This window comes from Vanacampus margaritifer, chromosome 18 (assembly GCF_051991255.1).
Source record: "Vanacampus margaritifer isolate UIUO_Vmar chromosome 18, RoL_Vmar_1.0, whole genome shotgun sequence".
NCBI classification, from domain to species: Eukaryota; Metazoa; Chordata; class Actinopteri; order Syngnathiformes; family Syngnathidae; genus Vanacampus; species Vanacampus margaritifer.
In genome coordinates, this window is record NC_135449.1 from 7,373,092 (window position 1) to 7,396,435 (window position 23,344).

The 23,344-nt window shown below is 38.4% G+C and overlaps 2 protein-coding genes and 2 long non-coding RNA genes across 7 annotated transcripts in view; 2 read left to right on the forward strand and 2 right to left on the reverse strand.

The window, feature by feature from the left end:
* Positions 1–2,106: 2,106 nt before the first annotated feature.
* On the forward strand, positions 2,107–6,429 carry LOC144038407 (chymotrypsin-like elastase family member 2A). The gene is made up of 6 exons (XM_077550895.1): positions 2,107–2,849; positions 2,940–3,049; positions 3,967–4,061; positions 4,136–4,416; positions 5,867–6,030; positions 6,099–6,429. The coding sequence occupies exons 1-6, from the start codon at positions 2,747–2,749 to the stop codon at positions 6,276–6,278; spliced, it is 933 nt and encodes a 310-aa protein (XP_077407021.1). The 5' UTR covers positions 2,107–2,746; the 3' UTR covers positions 6,279–6,429.
* Positions 5,745–8,257, reverse strand: timm23a (translocase of inner mitochondrial membrane 23 homolog a (yeast)). The gene is made up of 7 exons (XM_077550898.1): positions 7,836–8,257; positions 7,667–7,725; positions 7,495–7,588; positions 7,329–7,413; positions 6,968–7,026; positions 6,785–6,895; positions 5,745–6,696 (listed from the first exon to the last, which is right to left on the reverse strand). The coding sequence occupies exons 1-7, from the start codon at positions 7,939–7,941 to the stop codon at positions 6,572–6,574; spliced, it is 639 nt and encodes a 212-aa protein (XP_077407024.1). The 5' UTR covers positions 7,942–8,257; the 3' UTR covers positions 5,745–6,571.
* Positions 8,258–8,264: 7 nt separating this feature from the next.
* The window catches only part of LOC144038410 (uncharacterized), a 37,194-nt gene continuing 22,114 nt past the window's right edge, over positions 8,265–23,344 (forward strand). The window contains exons 1-3 of one of the 4 annotated variants that reach the window (XR_013289221.1): positions 8,268–8,330; positions 8,420–8,498; positions 9,454–9,614. This is a non-coding gene — a long non-coding RNA (uncharacterized LOC144038410). The other 3 variants (XR_013289223.1, XR_013289225.1, XR_013289224.1) reach the window with 3 other exon arrangements.
* Positions 12,852–22,782, reverse strand: LOC144038756 (uncharacterized). The gene is made up of 2 exons (XR_013289281.1): positions 16,495–22,782; positions 12,852–16,054 (listed from the first exon to the last, which is right to left on the reverse strand). It is a non-coding gene; the product is annotated as an uncharacterized LOC144038756 (long non-coding RNA).

A 23,344-nucleotide genomic window follows, 5' to 3' on the forward strand; every position in this document is an offset into this window, starting at 1 on the left:
TGGCCATTCAATAATGTAGTTGACAAAAGCGCTTTAATTATTTTTTTTTAAAGAATGTCAATACTGTATGTTTTTACTGTATTATGGAGTTATGTAAACATAATTCCGGTAACAAGTGAGTCATGAATTCTGCCCTTCCCTCTCTTTTATTTATTAAGAATATAATTATATTTAACATTTGTATAAATTTTATTTACTATGTATTTATTATTTATGTATTATGATTTTTGTTTTAATGGAATCTGATGACACATTGCTAGCTGTTTTAGAATTTTGAAAAAATGACTTCATGATTTAATTAAATATAATTACGTAAATGAAAAACATTTTGAGACATTTCATTCGGTACTCCAGCTTAATATGCCGTGTAGACTTCCTTCACTGCCTTCCACAAAAATAAGCCCATGGTTCGAGGATGCGGCTGTACCTAATATTATGCTCTTTAGCGACAGTCAACTTGTTGAACCGCAACGAGGGGCTGCGACCATTCAGTGTTTCAGATGAGCGTGCACATTCCCTTTCGGACTCAAAAAAACAACAACAACAAAAAACTCACTGGTGACTTCCAGTCTGCTCTTATTTTCACATCATAACATGTACAGTAGAGGCGGATCATAGCAATACAGTTATCCATGGAAGCGAACATTGGTTTTTATTTATTTATTATTGTTCTTCTTTAGTTACACAGCTATTGTGATTATATACAATATTTTGCGGCTATTTTCTCGTCCGAGCTAAAAATCAACTGATTTTTTGCCAATTGACCTCTTTTTTTTTTCTTTTTTGTAAAGTTAAATACTGAAGGACAAATTATTGTAAAACTGTCAAATGTTCTTCCTGTAATTCTTATAAGTTAGCTCAATCAGTATTTTGGCGCAAGCCATTTTCAACATTTTAAATTGGTCAGAAAATTTGTAAAAAAAATAACCAATACGTGTCCATACATGGACTGACTAATATTACATATTTGTGAGATTTTTTTTTTTTTTTACCAAATTGTGGCATGGGGGGTTTCGGCACCAAGCCAGAAACAAAAAATTCAAGAAGTAACCATAAAATGTCCAGGAACAAAAGAAGAAAGGCAGAAAATTAGCATTGAATGTCTTTGGAATTACAAAAAAAGGCAGAATTTTTTAAGCCAGAAAACGTTCAAAAATTAACTATAAAATGTCTAAAAACAAAAGACGAAATCCTGAAAACGACTATAAAACGACCGCAAAATTTCTAAAAATGTCAGAACATTGATAGCAAAAAAGACAGAAAAAATGCCCAAAAATTGCCATAAAATGTCCAAAAAGGAAGAAGAGAGGTAGAAAAATTACCATAATTTCCGAAAATGTCAGAACATTATAAGCAAAAAAAGACAGAAAAAAATCCCCAAAATTGCCATAAAATGTCCAAAAAGGAAGAAGAGAGGTAGAAAAATTACCATAATTTCCGAAAATGTCAGAACATTATAAGCAAAAAAAGACAGAAAAAAATCCCCAAAATTGCCATAAAATGTCCAAAAAGGAAGAAGAGAGGTAGAAAAATTACCATAATTTTCAAAAATGTCTGAATATTGATAGCAAAAAAGACAGAAAAAATGCCCAAAAATTGCCATAAAATGTCCAAAAAGGAAGAAAAGAGGTAGAAAAATTACCATAATTTCCAAAAATGTCAGAACATTGATAGCAAAAAAAGACAGAAAAAATGCCCAAAAATGGCCATAAAATGTCCAAAAAGGAAGAAGAGAGGTAGAAAAATTACCATAATTTCCCAAAATGTCAGAACATTGATAGCAAAAAAGACAGAAAAAATGCCCAAAAATTGCCATAAAATGTCCAAAAAGGAAGAAGAGGTAGAAAAATTACCATAATTTCCAAAAATGTCAGAACATTATAAACAAAAAAAGGCAGAAAAAATGCCCCAAAATTGCCATAAAATGTCCAAAAAGGAAGAAAAGAGGTAGAAAAATTACCATCATTTCCAAAAATGTCAGAACATTGATAGCAAAAAAAGACAGAAAAAATGCCCAAAAATTACCATAATTTCCAAAAATGTCAGAACATTATAAGCAAAAAAGACAGAAAAAATGTCCAAAAATTGCCATAAAATGTCCAAAAAGGAAGAAAAGAGGTAGAAAATTACCATAATTTCCAAAAATGTCAGAACATTGATAGCAAAAAAAGACAGAAAAAATGCCCAAAAATTGCCATAAAATGTCCAAAAAGGAAGAAGAGGTAGAAAAATTACCATAATTTCCAAAAATGTCAGAACATTATAAACAAAAAAAGGCAGAAAAAATGCCCAAAAATTGCCATAAAATGTCCAAAAAGGAAGAAGAGAGGTAGAAAAATTACCATAATACTGTATGTCCATAAAATTGCCCAAAAATGTCAAAAATTTAACAGAAAGGCAGAAACGTCTAAATATGTATGAAAACAAATTATGAAAAATTGCTGACCCCTGAACTACACAAATCAACCCGGAAGCATTACTGTTGTTTATCCCCAGAGGTCATTCGAGGGTCACTGTGCCACTGCAGTACGTCACATGACATGATATTTGTGTACAGTGACGTGTACTATCAGATGTGTGTGTGTGTGTGAAAAGGCTTTTTTTTTTTTTTGTGTAAAGTCATCGCAGCAGGAGAACAATCCAGCGCCTCGTTGTGATACGACTCATTGTGTGTTTGTGTGCGCGCGTACCTGCTGCTATAAAAACGCCGGCTTGGGCGCGGCCTGGCCATTTTGCGTGGAAGACGATGGCCGCCGCGCTTCGTGTCGTGTGTTTGCTGATGCTGCCCCTGCTGAGTGAGGCCGCGTACACATACACGCCTGGCAAGCAGCATAAGGTGTTACACCTGGGTGAGAATACACACACACACACACGTAAGAATAATCATAACAATAACATGGTTGAGCACATGAGTTTTTTTTTTTTTTGTATGTATGTAGACTGGCCCAAAGACTGCGGGATGGCCTACTTCAAACCCAACATGGTCGAGAGGATCGTATCAGGGAACGAGGCCAGACCGCACTCCTGGCCCTGGCAGGTTTCTTTGCAGGTATATTCATATTTTTTAAGGGACAGACGGGTCAGGTCATGCATGTGTAAATGTGTAGGTAAAATATGTCATATTGTTTATTTTAATAATTAAATCTGAGTTCATTGTTAGTTGTATTTTTTTATAATTGAAAATTATCTTAATTATGATTAAACAATTGTTTATTTTGTTTATTTGTTTTTTGTATTCATAAGTCAATTGACTGATTATTTAATACAATAAAGGGGGAAAAATTCAAATGTACGCTGTATCAATTTTTTCCCACCAATATTTGCATATAACATGTTGTTATTTTTATTGCAATAGTTCATTATTTAATGCAATAAATTATTTTCTAAAATATAAAAATTGCTACTTTATGTTCCTAAAATTTTCGTTTATTTCACTTAAATTTAAATTATATTATTATTTTTTTTCTCATAAAATGCAACTTTTCGTGTATTACTTGGACTTTATTTTCCCAAAATCAGAACAAATTCGTTTTTTTTCTTTGTACAATATTATGACTTTATTCATGGTAAATTGCAACTTTTTGTTGTAATACTGTTTTATGAGTTTATGTTTGCGAAATAACATTTAATTTCCCATGTTTTTTTGTGTAAGAATTCAACATTATATTATTCTCGTATAATCAGACATTATTTAAGATTAAAACTTCATTACCATATTCTTATTTTTTTTTCTTGTAGGCTAATATTATGACTTTATTCTCATAAAATCAAACTTTTTCCCCTGTAAAATTACATCAGTCTCATAAATTAGATTTGAAATTGCAACATTCTCACTTTTATTCCTTCTACATCTATATTATCTTTTTTTTCCCTTTACAATAATACAACTTTTTGTTCTCATATTATTCCAGAATTATCCTTTACATTTTACTTACTGAGGCTTCTTCTGTGTGATTTGTTTGTCAGGTTCGTCCCAGAGGCAGTAAACATCACATTCACGTCTGTGGGGGAACTCTGATCCACAAAAACTGGATCCTGACTGCCGCTCATTGTTTCCAAAAGTAACCCTACGAGAAAAAAAACAAACACATTTTGGCACACTTGGACACTCAAGCAGTTGCTAACCTCATTCCAGGGGTAAGGCTGAGGACGCCGGCTCATGGAGGATCGTACTGGGCAAGCATCGGCTGAGGCGCTCCGAAACGGCCGAGAGGGTCTTCCCCGTGAAGCGCATCTACCGGCACGAGAACTTCCGCTACCCGGTGCACAGCGAGCTGGATTACGACATCGCCCTGGTGAAGGCCGCCACCGACATCCTCCCGTCCAACTTCATCCGCTACGCCTGCCTGCCGCGCAAGCAGACCAGTCTCAAGCCGGGACATAACTGCTGGGTGACCGGCTGGGGCGACACCCGGGGTGAGTCTGAAAGAACGCCACACAAATGAAAGTGTTGAGGCACAAAGTGAGGAGAAAAATCTGTACTTTTTGGTGAATTTCAGCAATACGGAAGCTTTAAAGATGAAAAACATTACCTGAAAATCTGATTAATTAATATTATTATTATAAATTGTAAAGCAAGGATGGGCGAGTACCAATACAAGGTATTGATATTGGGCAAATATTGGCCGAAGATGTAAGATAAAAAAACTGACATCCTTTACTACGGCAGATTGACACATTGGCGGATCATCATCTTTGTCAGAAAAGATCTTTGTTCACAATGTTTACTCAAGTACTCAGGAGTGAATACTCATACTGGTCTGGGGGAAAAAACTGTGATATTGAACCTCTTTACAAACTAAATGACAATTTTGAAATGTCATTTGACTACTATAACAATTTGACTGTTTTTTTATGCCAGTCACAATATAATACGCCGTTTGTTTTCACAGTTTAAAGTCCGTTGCATTGCAAATAAATGTCCGGATGATCGGAATCGTCCGTAGCAAAATTAGTTCACCAGTGAGCAGTATTTATCTACTTTTCAGCAAATTGACAATTTCAAAGAGGCCAAAACGTTGCTTTCAAATTAAAACTTTAGGACCATTTCATAGGTAAAAGTGCAGCGTAACACAAAACGCAATATATGGGCCGCCATATTGGTTTTGGGATCAAACCAGTTAGCGTTTTTCGACAAAACGTCTAAGATTCCGGAAATGATACTGTAATTATTAGTAATTTAATACACTGTCCGATTTGTTTTTAAAGCGTCTGTCTCAAGCTATGGCGTCCAATAAATGTGCACTTACCTTGTAGTGAATAGCCATCATGAAGCAAAAACACATTCGAACACTTGTTGCCCTCGAATCGACTTCACTAAACAATATCCATCCATCCATTTTCTTAACCGCTTGTAATTTCACAAAAAAGTATAATGAAATAATGATCACGTTTCAACTGACTTACAAATTAAAAGAGTAAAATCTGAGCGTGTTTAGTTGAACGCACACTATTATTCTGTTTCTATTGTTAATAATGGCAACAGAAACTTAATTGTAGTGTACCTTCCTTCTGCCCTCTAGTGGAAGTCACTATACATTACTGGCATAAGTGCATATTTTGTTGTAAATTTAAAAAAATGTTTAGACCAAGTGATATAATTCCCCAAAAAACACCTGACGATTTATCACAGCACAGTTGTTGGGAATTATTGACATGGATGACTACATTCATTTTCCACATAAAACAGCAGCAACATGGTGTGGTGAAATAGCTCAATTTTCCAAATAGCATTTAGGCAAAAGTTCAGTTCAGATGTAGCTTTTTATTTTTATTTTAGTGAGATATTTAGACCAATTGTGCATTTTGTAAATGTTTGGGAAAGAGACAAAAGAAGCAGACATGATGTTTGATTGAAATACTCCAGGTGGGAAGGAGAACGTTTCCCTGGCCGAGGCCCTCAACCAAGCCCGCCTCCCCATCATCGACTTCAAAACCTGTCGGCAGAAGAAATTCTGGGGCGACCGCGTGCGAGACTCCATGATCTGCGCCGGCTTCAGGGACACCGAGGATCCGCCGGCCGCCTGTCAGGTTGGCTCCTCCCAACACTCCCAGGTCGGGGGGGCTGATAACATGAAACCGAACGTTGCTCTTTTCAGGGGGATTCAGGCGGTCCGCTTATGTGCCAGCTCGGCCGTGAGCGCTGGGAGGTCCACGGCGTGGTGAGCTTCGGCCCCATCGGCTGCACGGTGGAGAACAAGCCGAGCGTCTTCACCCGCACCGGCGCATACATCCCCTGGATTGAGGCCACGCGCATCCGAGACTTCTTCCTGCACTGACGCCGCTTCCGCAACAATAAAATGTTTGCCTTTTTTTTTTACGGTATTTCCCCGTGATTTATTACGTCAGATGATGGGAGACATATTCGTTTTCTTGCAATACAGTTTCTAATGATGATCGCCGTGAAATAAATACAAGAGTAGCACTGACTGTAAGGCAAAGTCCATCATTATAAGATCCACTTGCAGACCACGCACACACATCTACACAACAAACACTTTCATCCCAGAGTCTGCGCACGGTTCTGCTGGAGACAATTTGGCCCTAATGTCAGAGGATGAGGGGGCGGAAATCAGTAAAGCCTCGAGGAGGACGGTGACGACGATCCAGTCAGGTGGTCCCAGTTGTTGTAGACGGCGTAGGCACTGGACAAGGCCAGACCAGCCAGACCCCCGCGAGCCACACCTTTCAAGCCGCCTGCCAAAACACAGATAGTGAACAGGAAAAAGTCTACACACCCCTGTTCAAATGCTAGGTTTTTGTGATAAAAGTGAATAATTTGTACCGGCTGCCTTGAAGAGCATCCCTGTTAGCGTGCCGGCCGCTACTGTGTTGATGTCGTCCTCAGCTCCTCGCGCCTTCTCGATCACCACGCCGACCGCGCTGTACAACAAGGCTGTGACGGCAAAAACGGACGTCAACGCTGCACAGCAACGAGTTTGTGTGGCGAGTCAGCATTGGGTCGTACCTACTGAACCCAAAGTGTTGGCCCACGAAGCTCCTTGCCTTGTCACCATGTTGATGATCCTGGTGAGATAACGTGTTTCGACATTTGATCTCAGGAGTGGGCAAACTTTTGATTTTTAAAGCAGACGAGGCTAAGGGTTTGTTAAAAAGCTAAAATGAGTGTGTAAGATATTGTGCAAGACATGTCAAATTGTTTAAACTAAACATATATTGAATTAATTAAAATAAATAAATAAATACATTTTAAATGACCAGTAAACATTCAGTGGGCCTGATTGAGGTCCTCAGGTCATACTTTTCCGCTTTTGTCTTATCTGCTGCATACACTGAGATAGTCATACTACAGTAGATTCCATACTTACTGCACATTTCGCGGTTTGGACCAAGCCATGTCTCGGGTTTCCTTCAGGCCCATTCGAAGACCATTTAAAGCGCCGAACGAAGCACCTTTAATAACAACAACAAACATCAAATAAAATGGAAATAGAACAAGCAACCATAAAAATAAAAATAAATCCAAACATTTACCTGTAATGCAGGAGCCTCCGATTGTGAAGAAAGCCAGCTCAAACCTTCCTCTCGTCTTATTAGCGCCTGTTGGCAAAATGAACTCGTCTGTGTCCTAAAAACACACAATTGTTGACATTATTCTGTGATATTTTCACCATGTCACATTCTCTAATTTTTCATTCTGCCTTACCTGAAGCAGGTAACGAGGGTCGACGTTAAGGTAAGGCGACAGGGGGCTCATTCCAGACACTAACATGAGAAAAACGACACAAATATCAACATTGAATAGCACTGAAAACTCACTTAAACGTGCTAGCCGGTTAGCCGCTAAGCTAGCCACGAGCTACCAGGTCGCTTACATGGAACACCAGCGAGCTCCGTGTTAGAATATTCCGGCGCTCCACCTCCGAAGAGACCACCGAGGCTAGCCTTGAGCCCACCAGAGCCTTGCGAGTTGTTGTCCATGTCAGGGTGGATGGTGGGAATAAAAAAAGAAAAGTCCTTCCCTAAACTAAGGAGCGTTAATTATGACGCACCGTTCAAGATGATCCACGCCGACCTGTTCTACTTAACGCCAATACAATAATAACTACAATAATATAATTGGGCAATCGTGTTTTGTTTTTTTGTTTTTTAAATCATCAAGTGTATTTTACGAAAGAGAAGCAGCATGTCTGTATTGGGAACTCTCTGTTATGTCAAGCCCCTGACCTCCACACAGCAGCAGCACCAACACGCTCTTGCCGTAAAGCGACGCTGATAAGTTACGTCACAAATTCACTATTGTGAAAGGCCCGTGCCCGTACTTAAGTGAGAGGGAGAGAGCGGCCAATGATGTTGTAAGAAATATCTATGTAAGTCTTGGAATTTCACGACCATAAACAAACTAAGTAAATCACAAAAGGCGTGTTCACACCGTTTCAAGTAAGTCTTCTCATTTTAGGAGCTACAAATCTGCTATCAGTTTTACGCCGGTTAAGGACGAACTACGGCAGTTACTCCCGATGCAGGAAAACAGAAAAGTATTGTGAAATATTTTTTTATTTTAAGGTTTAATTCCATTCAAAACAACAGTTTTAAAAAAATGTTCGTACAAACTCGAAACTCGTCAACCAAAGCATTTTTCTTTTACGAGACATCCACCAATAGAGGGAGCCATAGCTCACAAATTGATCTGTACTGCTGTAGTGGGTCGTGCATAATTTACCCACGGAACGATATGTACAATGATGGGGAGGTTCAAGTGCGGCTGGGGATGTTTTGTTTGACGGACAGAACGGAAGTTGATTACCTCACTTCCCACGGTGAAAAGTTGAGTTATATTAAAAGCAGATGTCGATAAAACGCCAGCACTTTTGGCTCCATGCCGTGGTTTGACACTCCGCCTCTCACTGCTCACCTCACAACACAGTATTTTGGATTTGTTAGCTAATTTATCACAAAACAAAATCACTTTATCAACGTATGTTTTCCTTATCGAGCCTCCTATTCATTTACCCCTAACTGTTCTTTGGTAAAACAAATTAAAACCCATACGCACGCTACAAGTCAGTCATAGGTTTGAGCACAGTGTTTCATTCAATCAGCTTTAAAATGTGTCCACAACGTTTGAATAGCTGTGCGGCTACATAAGAGTAAATACATGTATTTTTAAAGTAATTTATTTTAATTGTATGTGGATTTTTATTGTTCTAATGAATACATACGTATTTTCCCCAAAGACAAACCTTGCAGACTTTTTGACATAGCATTTAGTTCATATTTTCTTCGCTAGAGGACAGCAAAGAGTTAACAAAAAGGACCAGCTGAAAAAGAGTCAAATTCTTTTGATTCGGCACACGTGCATTTTCCCACAACTAAAAAAAATGACAAACCTTCACAAACAAGTATGTGATATTTTTTCATCAAAATAAAAAATTATGTACATATTTTTACAGTATATTTCTTCCCATGGTGAAACAGGCTTATTTTTTCCAGGGTGGATTTGTCCCATGCGGTGTTCCAACCACTATCCAGCTCCTCACACTGTTGGGCCAATGGCGAATCCAGCTTTTGTTGTGGCCGGCTGCTTGCTACTACGAGTGGAAGCAGAATGTGGAAAACTATTGATCGCCTAAGACAAAGAAAACAAATTTGAGGTACATGCACACATCACCAAACACAAATACTCCACCACCTCGTCAACAACTTAACAGAGCAATTAAATAATTGTTGGTTGTTTAATTCCACACTTTATGGGCAGGCACTCTAGAAAGCCAACTATTTTTATTTAAAATTTAAAATTTAAATTTTCCACATGACTGTATAACTTGAAGGATTTAGTTCAGTTTGATGATGGTTTTATTTGCGCAATACTTGGAGACACGTCAGGGGGCCTTGCCTTGCCGCACCTTTTTTTCCCATGATGCAACGGTGAGATGGGCCACACGCATGCTCCCGTACGTGCGCGTTTTAAAATCCCCCCTCCCCCGCCCCCGGGGGCCCATCTACTGCTCAAAGCGCCACTGAAGGAATTCAGTGTGCCGTTGCCGAATTTCCCGAATAACACAGCATCTTAGCCGGGTATTCTGCCATTGTGTGTGTGTGTAAGTTTGTGACAGTGTGTGCGTGTGTGTGTGTGTATTCACAAGGGGCCAAGTGGAGCGATGAAGTTTGCCATTGTCACCCAGTGTGGGTGTTTTTCAGACTCTCTGGCATCATCTGTGAGTTAGTGTTCTCTGTGTTGCTGCCCAGTGTGCCCACTGTCTTCCCACAATGCCCCATTCAGACCCCGGGGCCTCTCTCTCTTTCCCTCTCGTCCTTTTTTGCACCCGTTAGGAGGACGGGGGGGGGGGGGGGGGGTGCTATAATCATCATCAAATTTTTGCAAAATAGCTGTGATGTCATCTTTTATTTTTGTTTTCATCCCCTCACTCTCTCTCATTCTCTCATTTTCCTCCCGTCTTTCTTCCCTTTTCTGACTCTCTCTCTCTCACACTCTCTCTCTCTCTCTCTCTCTCTCTCTCTCTCTTTGAGCTCCCAAACACAAAAGACAAGGGGAGGCCTCGACAGGATCCCAGTGTATGCTGGTTGCCGGGGAGACGGGGAGACAGTGTAGGGTCTTTAAACTGCCCTCACTGAGGGGTGTGTGGAGTTTCTTTGGGGGGGGGGGGGGGGGGGGGCTTATTTACATGGGAAGAGGACAAGGGTGAGAGTGAAGATTGGAGGTTTTAAATACAACTTTTTTTCCCCCTCTCCCACCGCTAAAAATCATTCCGCCGCATCAAATATTTACCAAGAGGAGGAAATGTAGAGCTGTTCATTATGTGGAGAATGCATAGCAGTCTAAATCAACCTGTCTCACACACACACACACACTTTGATTGTGGTGGGAGCCTCGGTGTGTGTTGGCTCGCTGGCCGGAGCTGACTGCAGAATACATTAGTGAAGCGATTTAACCCTCCTGTTTTGTCAAAATGACCCGTTTGAAAGTTAAAGAAATGCAACACAAATGAAAGCTGCAATTAATGGATCCCTTTTTTTTTAATGGAAAATCCTTCTATAACATCAAACTTTGGCGCCAGGCAATGGATGGATACGTAATACATGGTTCCGATGGGAGCTTTTATTTTAGACTAGAGTCATAGAATTAGCTCAAAATGGCTGCTCTAAACCAAAATGGTTGACTTTCTGACAAAATTTGGCCATGGGTCATTCAGATTTCTTTGGGTGTCCTGTCACTGTAAATATATCGGTGAAATGAAGGTTAAATACATAAAATGCAGAAGACTTTAAAAAAAAAAAGAAAATGATTCTCTTTTATTATGATTTATTATGTTTTTATACAATACAGTAATATTGTCGTAAAATCTATGCTAAAAAAACAAAAACGTTTTTCTTTCTCCAAAAACCAAAAGACAAACAAGATGTGTAAAGGGCTAAAAATATCACAATGTTAAACGTCTAAAAAATATATATATTTTAAAAGTAACAAAGAAACAAGGCTGACAACAGGAAAACTGATGAAACCAACGAGTCACACCTGGACAGGAGAGGATGGAGCTGATTGGTTATAACGAGCGACTGGGCTGATGAGAACAGGTGGAAATGAAAACCTAACGACATGAACGTGGAACTCAAGAGAATAGAATTTAAAAAATGAAACAAAACATCATATAATCTGAAATTCTCAAAGTAGAACCCTGGATTCCCCCCCCCACCCAAAAAAAAAGCCTCAAACCAAAATGGCTGACTTCCTGTTCTCACCAGAACCTAAGCAAACTTGAAAAAAGTGTTTCTCTGCACAAGTTAATAAAAAGATACCATTTTATATTTTAATTCTGACACTTTGACACTTCAACCCGCCCCAGGTCGAATTGACCGGGGGAACATTATTGCTCTTCCTGAGAAACGTAACAAGAGAGTTAGAAGACTTGATTGAAAACAGGAAAAACAGACAAGAGCGAACACACCCATCCAAACACATGCATAACCCCCCCCCCCCCCCCAACCACACACACCCCTTCCCAAAAAAAAAAAAGCCTCTCTTTTTTTACTGCTATCTTCCTGTCCAGAGGACTGTCAGCGGCGGTCACATTATGTTCTTTCTCTCTCAGTGATCAGGGGAGGGGGTGAAGCAGGCTCAACTCCAAGCCTGAAGTTCAATATCAAGCCCCCACCCCGCCACCCCCTCTCCACCCCCCACCCCAACAAAAACTCCACAATGAAAGCAGGAAGGGCAGGCAGAGGACGAATGAGCCACCCATGGCTGCATTCACCGTGGAAAACGCTGTGTTGTTGTTTAACTTTGGGATTTAAAAGGAAACTTTGTTTTAAGCGCGCGTGATGTGACTATATTTTTTTACGTTGAGGGTTCGAGCGCTGCTCGCCAAGAGGGGCCCCTCTTAAAAGCGCTTAGTTACTTCATCCTCTTTTGAGGGCTTTCCCATACTCTAAAAAAAAAAAAGGCATGAAATATCGCCAAGTTTTGTTTGGTAGGGGTTGAGGGTGTGACCAGAAAATCATCAGTGACCAGAGAATCTCGTGGAAAAAAAAGTCTCTATAAGGAAGACTGCCATTTTGTATCAAAGCAGTCATTTTAGGGTCATTTTGGCCAGTTAAGGCCTTTTGAAAATTCGGGAAAATTTAGCCACCTAGCCAGGGTCGCTAAGCAACATGGAATTTGGTATACACGTTTATCATATGTAGCCTCACAAAAAAGTCTTAAGGAAGTGAAGAAGGTATATTAAAATCACCAACTGAGGGGTGTAGTTAATCCATAACTTTTTGCGTGTCCAATAAACCAACTGGTGAGATGAGAAATGAACAGAGTTTCCTGCGCAGGATAATTCTTAGAGGAGATCTCCTGTTACACCATTGAATCAAACTCCGACAGGTTTTGATCAACAATGCACACCCTCCTCTCGAAGGGCCAGCCTTTTATTACAATTCAGTCTCCAAGCAGAATATCTCTCCCTTCATGAATGAGCAAATGTGTTATACAGTTGAAGGACATGTCAAACAATAGAACTCTTAGTGCAGTTGCAGCTGTCTTCGTCTCTAGCCAAAATATGTATATTTTCAAGGCACTTTTCATATTCTTCTTCATAACAAAATCTCACTTTATCATTTGACCCAAAAGCACCAATGACCGTGACTAATGGAAAAGCAAAACAAGTTCTGTTCAAGACCACAATGTACGTGTACAAAATAAAACAAGAAATTCTGGACCAATCAGTGTATAGCAAAATCAAGGGCGAAAATATGTTTTCGTACAAAGTGATGAGAAGGAACTTTTCTAGACTAAATAATATGGTCCCAGCTTTAACCCAGAACATACGAGGTCAACATCATGTGCCCTGCTCAGGACACAAGACACTTTGACAAACTTAAAATGAAGAATTAAAATGTTCATGATCAGTAACAATAATCGATATATGAAAATAGGTATTAAAATGTTATAATATCCTTCAGTCCCCCTTTTGGGCTTACGTAAACACTAAGCCCAATAACTAAATATTTAAACATTTTACACAAAGATTCCAGCGGGATCTACATCGGATGTTGCAGCAGGCCGGGCTGAGGAAGTAATAGCCTCCATCATCATGTAAGAAGACTTATTTCGTACGTCCTGTTTTTCAATTGCGGCAGAAATAATTTTCTCGCAAAGGGAACGAATACAGGGTATACAACAACATCCGCATATTGTTATTAGAGCCGTAAATACAGCAATTGATATCAAAATTGTGGAAATTAAGGTTTTGTAGCGGCCAAATACAGTCATCCAATTATCCCATAGCGAAGTGTCTATACCCGAGTGTTCATTCATCTTTCTATTAAGTGTCCGGAGTCCCTTAATTGCAATAGTTAAAGTACCATCCGGTGCGGTATTATTAGGAATGAAGGTACAACATTGATCTGCGAACATTGAGCAAACTCCCCCTTTTTCTGCCAATAGCATATCAAGTGCAATTCGGTTCTGAAAAGCCATCAAAGATGTGGCAGCCAATTGGCCATGTACAGCTTCAAATCCAGATTGAGTCCAATTTCCTAGTCTTTGTACATTGTAATGCACATAATTAATTCTGTCTACATTTTTGTTAATGGTACACCACCAACAAATTAGGGATTCAAATCCTGAAGTTATTTGATTAGTCAATTTGTATTCATTTGGCACACCTCTCGGCACTCCAATTGCATCAATGTAGGTGGGGACATTTTCCTGTTGCCAAGAAGATCGTTTAATTCTATGGAAAGGAGGAGAAGATTGTGGTTCCCAAGTGTCAATCATTTGTAAAAGGTTATCAACCGAGGTGGGAAAAAGTTGTACTGGCAGAAGAAGGGTGATGAGAGCACAATATCCTTTGCCATCCCAAGGCAACTTGTCAAATATCTGATTATGCCCACACCACCACCAAATGTCAGCCCTTGATTGCGGCTTGAATTTTTGACCCACATTTATTATTGTAGTGCAGTGTGAAATGTGATCTAGTTCTCCCAATTGTTCTCCGGTACCTGTCATTTTAATACATGAAAAATTACCATCTGCAATTTCCTTTGAAAATATTGGTTTAGTTGTCTGCAAATTCACTAGTGGATATATCTTATCCCATTGAGAGCATTTGGCATTTGGGGCAGTTTTATTCATAATTTCCATTATACATTGTTCCTCGATTTTAGCCGGGATTACTCTCAATAAAGGTCGTGGTCCCACACATACTACACACTCCTTACCAGAGGCGTGTGCTGCCTCGTGTGCTAGCAATAGCCAATTGTTGCTGCTTTTGGATACTCCTGTAGTAACCCTAAACCATTCAATTACACTATCAATCGGTACACTTACAGCTTTTATCCCATTCTCCATTGAGTATTTAGTCATTTTTGGTTGGTCTAGCTTACTCATAGTCTTATTTACACAGATTAGAATAGGAAAACGTGGGTCAACGCCGTGGGACCATGCCCATAACAGTAATCCAAAACAGGAGGTGTTGTATAGAGTTACATTAGCTGGTCGTATATTCCCGTCGGGAATGGAAAAGGTTAATTCGAGTTGACCTCCCATTTTACGCAGTGTTGTCCTTTTAGAAAAGAAAACAGCCTCCTTGCTTTTTCCCGGTGGCCAATATTGTCCACTTTGGGTGGTTATAAAAGTACCCCAATCTAGTTGCGCAACATTTCCTGTCAAATACCACCAATATTTCACCCATATTCCTCCCCTTGTCTCTTCCCATCCTCTAAATCCCTTTAATGACGTAATGGGAATTTTGACAGAGGTGTTTGTGTTTGGGGCAACTGTCACCGTGACTGAGTCATCATACGTTTTGGATATAACCCAGGGAATGTGTGGAGAGTTCATGTCTCGCTTAGCCCGAATTTTTGTGGTTGCGTTTACAGATGTGGTTAGGGGATCCCAAAAACACAAAATTGGCATAACAGTCAGTATAAGAAAGAGTGTCGTGATGCAGACGCAATTGAAGACGCATTGTCTCTTCGAAGTAGCCATCTTGTGATTTTTCTTTTTTTTTTTTTTTTTTTATTAAACAGTCGTCACTTTCTTTATTTTCTTGTGTGGATGGTGCACTCAGGTTCCTTGAGCAGCATCAGCAGAAGGTTGAACAGAGCCTTTTTTTTTTTTTTTTTTTTTTTTTTTTTTTTTTTTTTTTTTTTTTTTGAAGAGGGTCCTTCTGCCTCTCTCCAACTGCCAGGGGTGCAAAATCGGTCACCGGGATTTTATCTTCCCAAGTTGTGACGCATTCTTTGTGGAATGCCCTGGAAAAAGGGACACATTCCTCCTGTTTCCATTCGAAAGACGTCCTCAGCGAAACTCAATCTTCATGTAGTAATTCCTCAGCTCGTTAGCTGACACTGGAAGCAGTTGAATGGCCTCTCGGCTGGCACATCTGGTCACTGGAACAGCTGGCTGGTCTCTCTGTTGATTCGTCAGATGGCAGGTGCAGTGGTTTCTCTGTTGATTCCCGGTGGTGGCTGGCTCCTGAAGGTGGGGGTTGAGTAGAAGGCGGACCTCCGGCTGGTCTAATAGGCAAGATGTGGAACCAGGTGCCCCGTGGACTGGACTAGATTGACCTTTTCATCACCTTATCTGGAAGCAAAATATTTTCATTTAGTCACTAATAAACATTTATTCGCATCCCTTCTTTTTGAAAGAGCATTTTGGTAGTGTTATATAGTTAGGAGTTAGTAAATGTTAGTAAAGTTCTGTAGGCCTCTCCTGTGGGAAAAAATTCTGTTTGTTGTGACATTTAATTAGGATCCAGCCTTTGGCTGACTTTAATGACCTGAGCACATTCTTAAATGCAAAAAATGAAAATCTTTAGCCAGTTCAAATCTGACGAGGCCAATTTTGTTTACAGAATGTAATAATTATTGGAATGTTTTATAATATTTATTGTTATAGATATAGCATGGATGTGCTTCCAGCCATTAAATAAATGCAACTTTCGTCAACAAATAAAATCAAAAAATAACATCTAACCCCAGGGCCCCAAGGGAAAAATAGAAATAGAAATGGAACATATTCACCTTATTTTCGCCGTCCCTGCCAAAACTTACTCCTTCTCCATGGTCAAGGAAATCCCCAATTGTCCTCCTGTAAAATTCATTCTCACGGACTATCTATAATTATCGCATTAAGACTAACTTTTAATTTTAAATTTATTTATTTAACATGGACTGTTTGTGTCCTTCGCGACGATATACCCAGACCAACCAATAATTCCCCCATCTGAAAAAAAAAAAAAAAAATCGCTTTAGAGACTCTTTCAGACTAATATATAAAGTTTTGCAGTAAATAAATTTTGCTTGCTTTTTGTTTAGAAAGAGGGGAAAATTTTACATTTAACCAGCAAATTCGACAATGCGTCCCAAGCAACTATTTAAATTTCAAAAGAGAATTCGGGAAAACACTAGAAGACCAAACTTAAAAAAGTAAAATATAATAATTAAGATTGAAATAAATTGTATCTTATCTGTATTCATATTAGCTGTTTCAATTTCTGAAACCAGACGAAATTTACCTGTATTATCTTTTGTACTATAAAAATATTGTAGCTTATGCCAATGAATTTTACAAAGAATCTCAGTTTTCAGCCAATTCATCAATTATTATTAATACATAAAGTTGCCCTTAGTTTTAATGTTACCATTACGCTTGCTAGTCCCCCTTTTTGATGTTTGTCCAAAAAGCTGACTGTTTCAAAATAGACAGAGATAAACAAATCAGATCAAATCAAAATAGACATCAAACGTTTTTAAAATGTAATAAATCTGTGTGTATATAGTGTTGTCAATCAGTTCATTATATTTACGAAATGTTTTACTGTAGATGTTATCACCTTATATCTGTCAAAAATAGAGTGCAGTGTAAACAGTCAGTATCACATCATATGGCCTGGTATCACTAATTCAAGGAAAGCATTGTTTGTGGGGTTGAGTCACCATCGTAGTGGACAGTTCTGGACGCAGGAATGCTTTAAGGACGCTTGTGCAGAGCATATGGAGCAGTTTTTCATAGGACAGTTCGTGCGGAGCATTGTGTGCATTGGGCAGTGGAGCAGTTTTTCTTTTATCACATTTGTATATGATGGCACAGTCATTGTTGCAACAGGTGGCGCCAGGAACCTCCCCTCTCCATCAGGTATTGGCAGGATGTTTTGTGATGATGGCTGCATCACGCCCCTCTGATGGTGGTGGCAGTTGCAGTTTCTTTGTGGGTGGGGGTTTTTAAAGAGGTCTGTGTCCCGCCAGTTGACTTTGTTCCGAAATAATGACCCTTGACCAATAATCCTCACTCGACTGAAAACATTAAAATCTGCCCCAACAGTATTTAGGTTATAACATGTCAGTAAATATTTAAAACCAAAAACTTCCTTTATTAAAACAATTAAATAAAAATAAAAATAATAAAAAATAATAATTAAAACAATGAAAGTTTACAATTTTAAATAATTGCTAATTATATGTCAATATTTGTTATGGTTTACAATATTTAATTTAATATGTTTTGCATACCTTCATAAATAATACTTAGGATAAAATAGGACAGATATACTCTAACAATTTACAAATATAGTTAATTAATAAGTGTGTAGTTTTCAATTAATGTTTTCTCAATGGAGGCCGCAGCCCGTAAAGTCAGCCTTTGGTCAAACGTCAAAGCAGGAATGATTTTTAATTACATAGCACCTCAAATTATGTCAAAAATGTGTTTCTTCCAGATAGCTTCCCCAGTCTGTTTGTAATGAGACTTCAAATGTCGAATTCAAAGGTTAAATATATTCAGGAGAGATTAAAATTACTTTCTATTTATAAACGTCGGAGAAAAAAATAAATAAAAAACTCCTTTTAAATTATAATTAACACATTACTTCATCCCCAGGACCGGAACATGGCACTTTGGTGCGACCCCAATTGTCCTTAATGGGTGTGTCTCCTGATTCTGAAAAGATATTTAAAATTTATTAAACAATGTTCTCGCGCACAAACAAAATCATAAGGGAAAAAACAATCATCTATATAAGAATTATTCCACATTAATTGCCATCCAAGTTATTTGTTTTTAGTTATTATTATTATTATTATTAAAATAAGAGTAGAGACTAAACTATTTAATCTAAAACAATCACACAATTAACATTACCTTTTATAAAAACATTTTATTTGACCTCATTACAAAGATTGATGGCTGTTGGCATTTTTTAACCCGAGAAAGGGAATGAGTCATAGCAACTACAATCAGTCAAAGCCACCCATGCTCTACAAGCATAAGACATGCATCTAAATTTTATAATATCTTAAAACTATACCTCTCTATGTTATTTGTGTATTAATATTCGTTCGTTTTATAGCAAACATAATTTTTAAATATGACGTATTTGCACTCTTGAAGCCAGTTTAAGTATTCAACATTAGTGCTTAAGAAATTTATGTAAGGGGCTTATAAAATCAGTTACGGCAACAATTTATATAATGTCGTTCAATTATTTAACGCAGACAATTGCGGGTTTTAGCGTTAGAAGTTTTATTAGTAATTTTACCGTCTAATTAATTTATCCCGTTTAGCGCTTATTAAACGGCTTAATTTGTTTTATTACATAAATTTGTATTATACAGTTATTTTATTTGCAAAGCAACATTTCAGTATTAATCATTTTTTCAATACACTTTTCTTAAAGATACGTCCGGGACTCTCCTCTATATAAAATTACATACACTCATAACATTATTAACGGGCGGTCGCCGTGTACGCACATTCAAAGTTAAATTGCCGTCATTAAAACCATCGAACAAATGCCATATCTTATTAGAATAAACTAACCTTTTTCACAATATAATCAAGTCCCGTCGTTCAATATTAATTACATTTTAAGTCATTATTTAAACGGTATGATTAATCCGGAAGCTTTAATTCCGACTAGCGGAAGTCATATCAGGTCAAATCATTTAGTCTTATATCATTATTTAGTTATATAAATGGTTATAACTTCACAAAAATACCTAAAGCTAGTATTCTAGCATTATTCATTATTTTGTCAACAAGCTTTCGATCATTTCTGGCTTTTCTTCCACTCGAAGAAATTACAGATGTGTGTTGCACCAGCTCATCTAGTTCGTGACGTTTTTTCACACATGCAAGTTCAACGTTCTTCATCAAAGAGATTAGACACACTGCAGATTGTAATGACGGAAAATAACCTTTTCTACAGCCGTCTTGCATCCAGTCGCAAAGTTCTTTTTTTTGTTTCTCGTTTAGCCTTTGTAGGTAAAATCCCTATAGCCACAGCGCATGCGTTCCCAATTTGTTTATCCAGCGTCATCCCATCTAAACTCAACGGAATCCCATTCGGGTCAAACCACTGTGTTTTGAGTTCAAATAGAGTGTCCATGTTTCGTCTTAATTATTAACTCAGGTATTTTATAGCTTATTGATTTGTATTATATTATATTATATTGTAAATTATCATAGTTCAGTTGTATTAATATTTAAATGAAGTGACGTCTCACTTATAACAGAATTAATCAACTGTTCTCGTCGCGGTCCCTTTAAGATTTTACCGTAACGTTAGAGTTTCTTCACCGATCAGACGGCATACACACAACGGACAGACAAGACATGTCGTTTTGTACGACATATCAACACATAAATATCCGGATGTCAACTGCGCTACCCCAGCTTCAACAGTTTCTTTGTCTTTGAATTTTAATCACGAATATTCAATAGACCTATTGGCTTGATCTAAAGCGTCGTATCAAATATGCTTTAGTCAGCCCGACTTCCACGAGTTGAGTCAATACATCTTATCTCTTATATCTTGTCTAAAAATGTCAATATCCAATTATTCATAGACCTATCGATTAATCTTAAAACGGCGTACTAAATCCGTTTTATGTCAATCTGACTTCCTATAAGTTGAGTCCTTTGTCCCTAGAAAATGAAGCAGTCGATCCTCCCGCAGCTTTAATCGGCAACACTTATTCAAGGATCTTTGTATCTAATTACCCAAGAATCTATTACTCATAAAAACAAAGTGTTTGTCTCTCCCGCGCATCAGGCAGGGATCAAGACAAAGATGCTTTTTGAGCCGACTTCTCTCAACTTAAATATGTATGGACGTAAAACCAATGCCCACACATCTAACGCTGGTAAAAGAATAATGCTTCTCCAGCTGACTTACTCTCATATACACAGACTTCAAATCAATTATCTACGTATCTATCGTCTGTAAAAACAAAATTGTAAAGACAAAAATGTTTCCCAGACTGACTTACTCTCAACTTCATCTTATATCTCTTATCTCATATACATAGACTTCAAATCAATTATCTACGTATCTATCGTCTGTAAAAACAAATTTGTAAAGACAAAATGTTTCCCAGACTGACTTACTCTCAACTTCATATATCTCTTATCTCATATACATAGACTTCAAATCAATTATCTACGTATCTATCGTCTGTAAAAACAAATTTGTAAAGACAAAATGTTTCCCAGACTGACTTACTAGCGATCGCTATTCAATTCAATGTGCACCACAAATATGTATACTTAAAATACCGTAGGAAATTCCACAATTATTGACTCCATACAACCAAACAACTTAAACTTCTACCTCTGCTCACACAAATCTCACCCTTGATTTGGCTATCTTACAAGAACGCATGGCGGCCGGAGCGCTCCTAGACAGAAAGAATTCCTCAAACGTGGATAAGATCTCCACTTACCTCAATTAATATGGCGCCAGGAATTCAAACCGTCCGCGAACGCAACAACCGTCAAACGCCTTGCCGTCGGAGGGTCACCAACTGAAGAAGGTATATTAAAATCACCAACTGAGGGGTGTAGTTAATCCATAACTTTTTGCGTGTCCAATAAACCAACTGGTGAGATGAGAAATGAACAGAGTTTCCTGCGCAGGATAATTCTTAGAGGAGATCTCCTGTTACACCATTGAATCAAACTCCGACAGGTTTTGATCAACAATGCACACCCTCCTCTCGAAGGGCCAGCCTTTTATTACAATTCAGTCTCCAAGCAGAATATCTCTCCCTTCATGAATGAGCAAATGTGTTATACAGTTGAAGGACATGTCAAACAATAGAACTCTTAGTGCAGTTGCAGCTGTCTTCGTCTCTAGCCAAAATATGTATATTTTCAAGGCACTTTTCATATTCTTCTTCATAACAAAATCTCACTTTATCATTTGACCCAAAAGCACCAATGACCGTGACTAATGGAAAAGCAAAACAAGTTCTGTTCAAGACCACAATGTACGTGTACAAAATAAAACAAGAAATTCTGGACCAATCAGTGTATAGCAAAATCAAGGGCGAAAATATGTTTTCGTACAAAGTGATGAGAAGGAACTTTTCTAGACTAAATAATATGGTCCCAGCTTTAACCCAGAACATACGAGGTCAACATCATGTGCCCTGCTCAGGACACAAGACACTTTGACAAACTTAAAATGAAGAATTAAAATGTTCATGATCAGTAACAATAATCGATATATGAAAATAGGTATTAAAATGTTATAATATCCTTCAGAAGTCTGCCATTTTGGATCAAAGCAGTCATTTTTAGGGTCTGGAGATTTCTGAAAAAATTAGCCCCCAAAGCTAGTTACACTTAGCAACATGAAATTTGGTCCATTGTAAGTAGACCTTCACAAAAAGTCTCAAGAAACCATAGCTGAAAAGACACAGTAATTCTACCATTTTGCTTTGAAGCAGCCATTTTGAGGTTATGTTGGTTATTTTCAGGCCTCTGGAATTTGGGGGAAATTTAGCAAAGCTAGCTTCACTTAGCAACATGAACATTTGGTAGCCATGTCTTATCATGAGTGGACCTACGAAAAAGGCTCAAGAAGCCACGTCTGAAAAGAAACAGGAAGTCTGCCATTTTGGATCATAGTGGCCATTTTGTGTCAGTTTTGGCTTCATAAGTGAACTCCCAGCGATTTTTTTTTTTCCCAACCAAATTTTATGAACACCTACTTGTAGCTAAATTTATCGCATACATTTTTTTTGCGTGGGTGGAACACGTTTGCAAAATTGGACGACTCGCCATAAAAAGTCAGCTCCGCCAGCTCAAAGCGCGACCAAATTGTCTTGTGTGTGTTGAATGTCTCATCCTGAAGAGATCCATAGGGGCCGCCCGCTGGCAGAAAATTATTCATGCTGCATCCGACGCACCCATTTCCTTCAAATGTCTCCTTCTGGAGTCTTTTGGTCCGCTTGTTGTAGGAGTTTCACTCCTCGCTGTGATCCCGCGCAGATGTTTCAGGGCGAGCTTGCGCAATCAATTTCCCTTATATCCCCTCGACATTTAGACCTCCAAAACCTGACACCCCCCCCCCCCCCACCTTCTTGTTATACATGTTGCATGCCTCGCAGAAACCATGGCGAGACCGGGTGTGTTTTGTTCTCTCTTATTGCACAAATATGTGTAATGCCCTCTTCAAGTGGGAGACAGGATGGAGAGAAGACAGGGAAAAGGGGGAAGTGGGATGGAACCTTCGTGGCCTTTTCCCCGCATTTCATCTAAAGGGATGTGTGTGTGTGTTTTTTTTTTTTATTGTGTGTATGTGTGAAAACTAGGCCTTGTTTTTGGTGATTAGTATGCAGAAATGAAGCCCATTTGCATAATTAAGTGCTACAAAGAGAGTGAGAGAAGCAACAAAGTTGGTTAGTTTTTACAACAAAGAGTTTAATGATTACAACGTTATTTCTGCAAACAATGTTAAAGAGACCATCATTCCCATATTCATCTTTTTATGTAGATTTTTTTTTTTAAAGAACCCCCCCCCCCCCAAAAAAAAAGCAGATACAATTAAAGTGGTTAAACACAGAAAAGTTTAGTACAGCCTATACAGTG

Coding starts and splice junctions, on each gene's coding strand:
- LOC144038407 (XM_077550895.1), top strand. CDS start 2,747: ATGGCCGCCGCGCTTCGTGTCGTGTGTTTGCTGATGCTGCCCCTGCTG. Junction 3,050..3,966: donor CCTGGCAGGTTTCTTTGCAG/GTATATTCATAT, acceptor TTTGTTTGTCAG/GTTCGTCCCAGAGGCAGTAA. Junction 4,417..5,866: donor CGGCTGGGGCGACACCCGGG/GTGAGTCTGAAA, acceptor GAAATACTCCAG/GTGGGAAGGAGAACGTTTCC.
- timm23a (XM_077550898.1), bottom strand. CDS start 7,941: ATGGACAACAACTCGCAAGGCTCTGGTGGGCTCAAGGCTAGCCTCGGT. Junction 7,589..7,666: donor ACCCTCGTTACCTGCTTCAG/GTAAGGCAGAAT, acceptor GTGTGTTTTTAG/GACACAGACGAGTTCATTTT. Junction 7,027..7,328: donor TCCAAACCGCGAAATGTGCA/GTAAGTATGGAA, acceptor TTATCTCACCAG/GATCATCAACATGGTGACAA.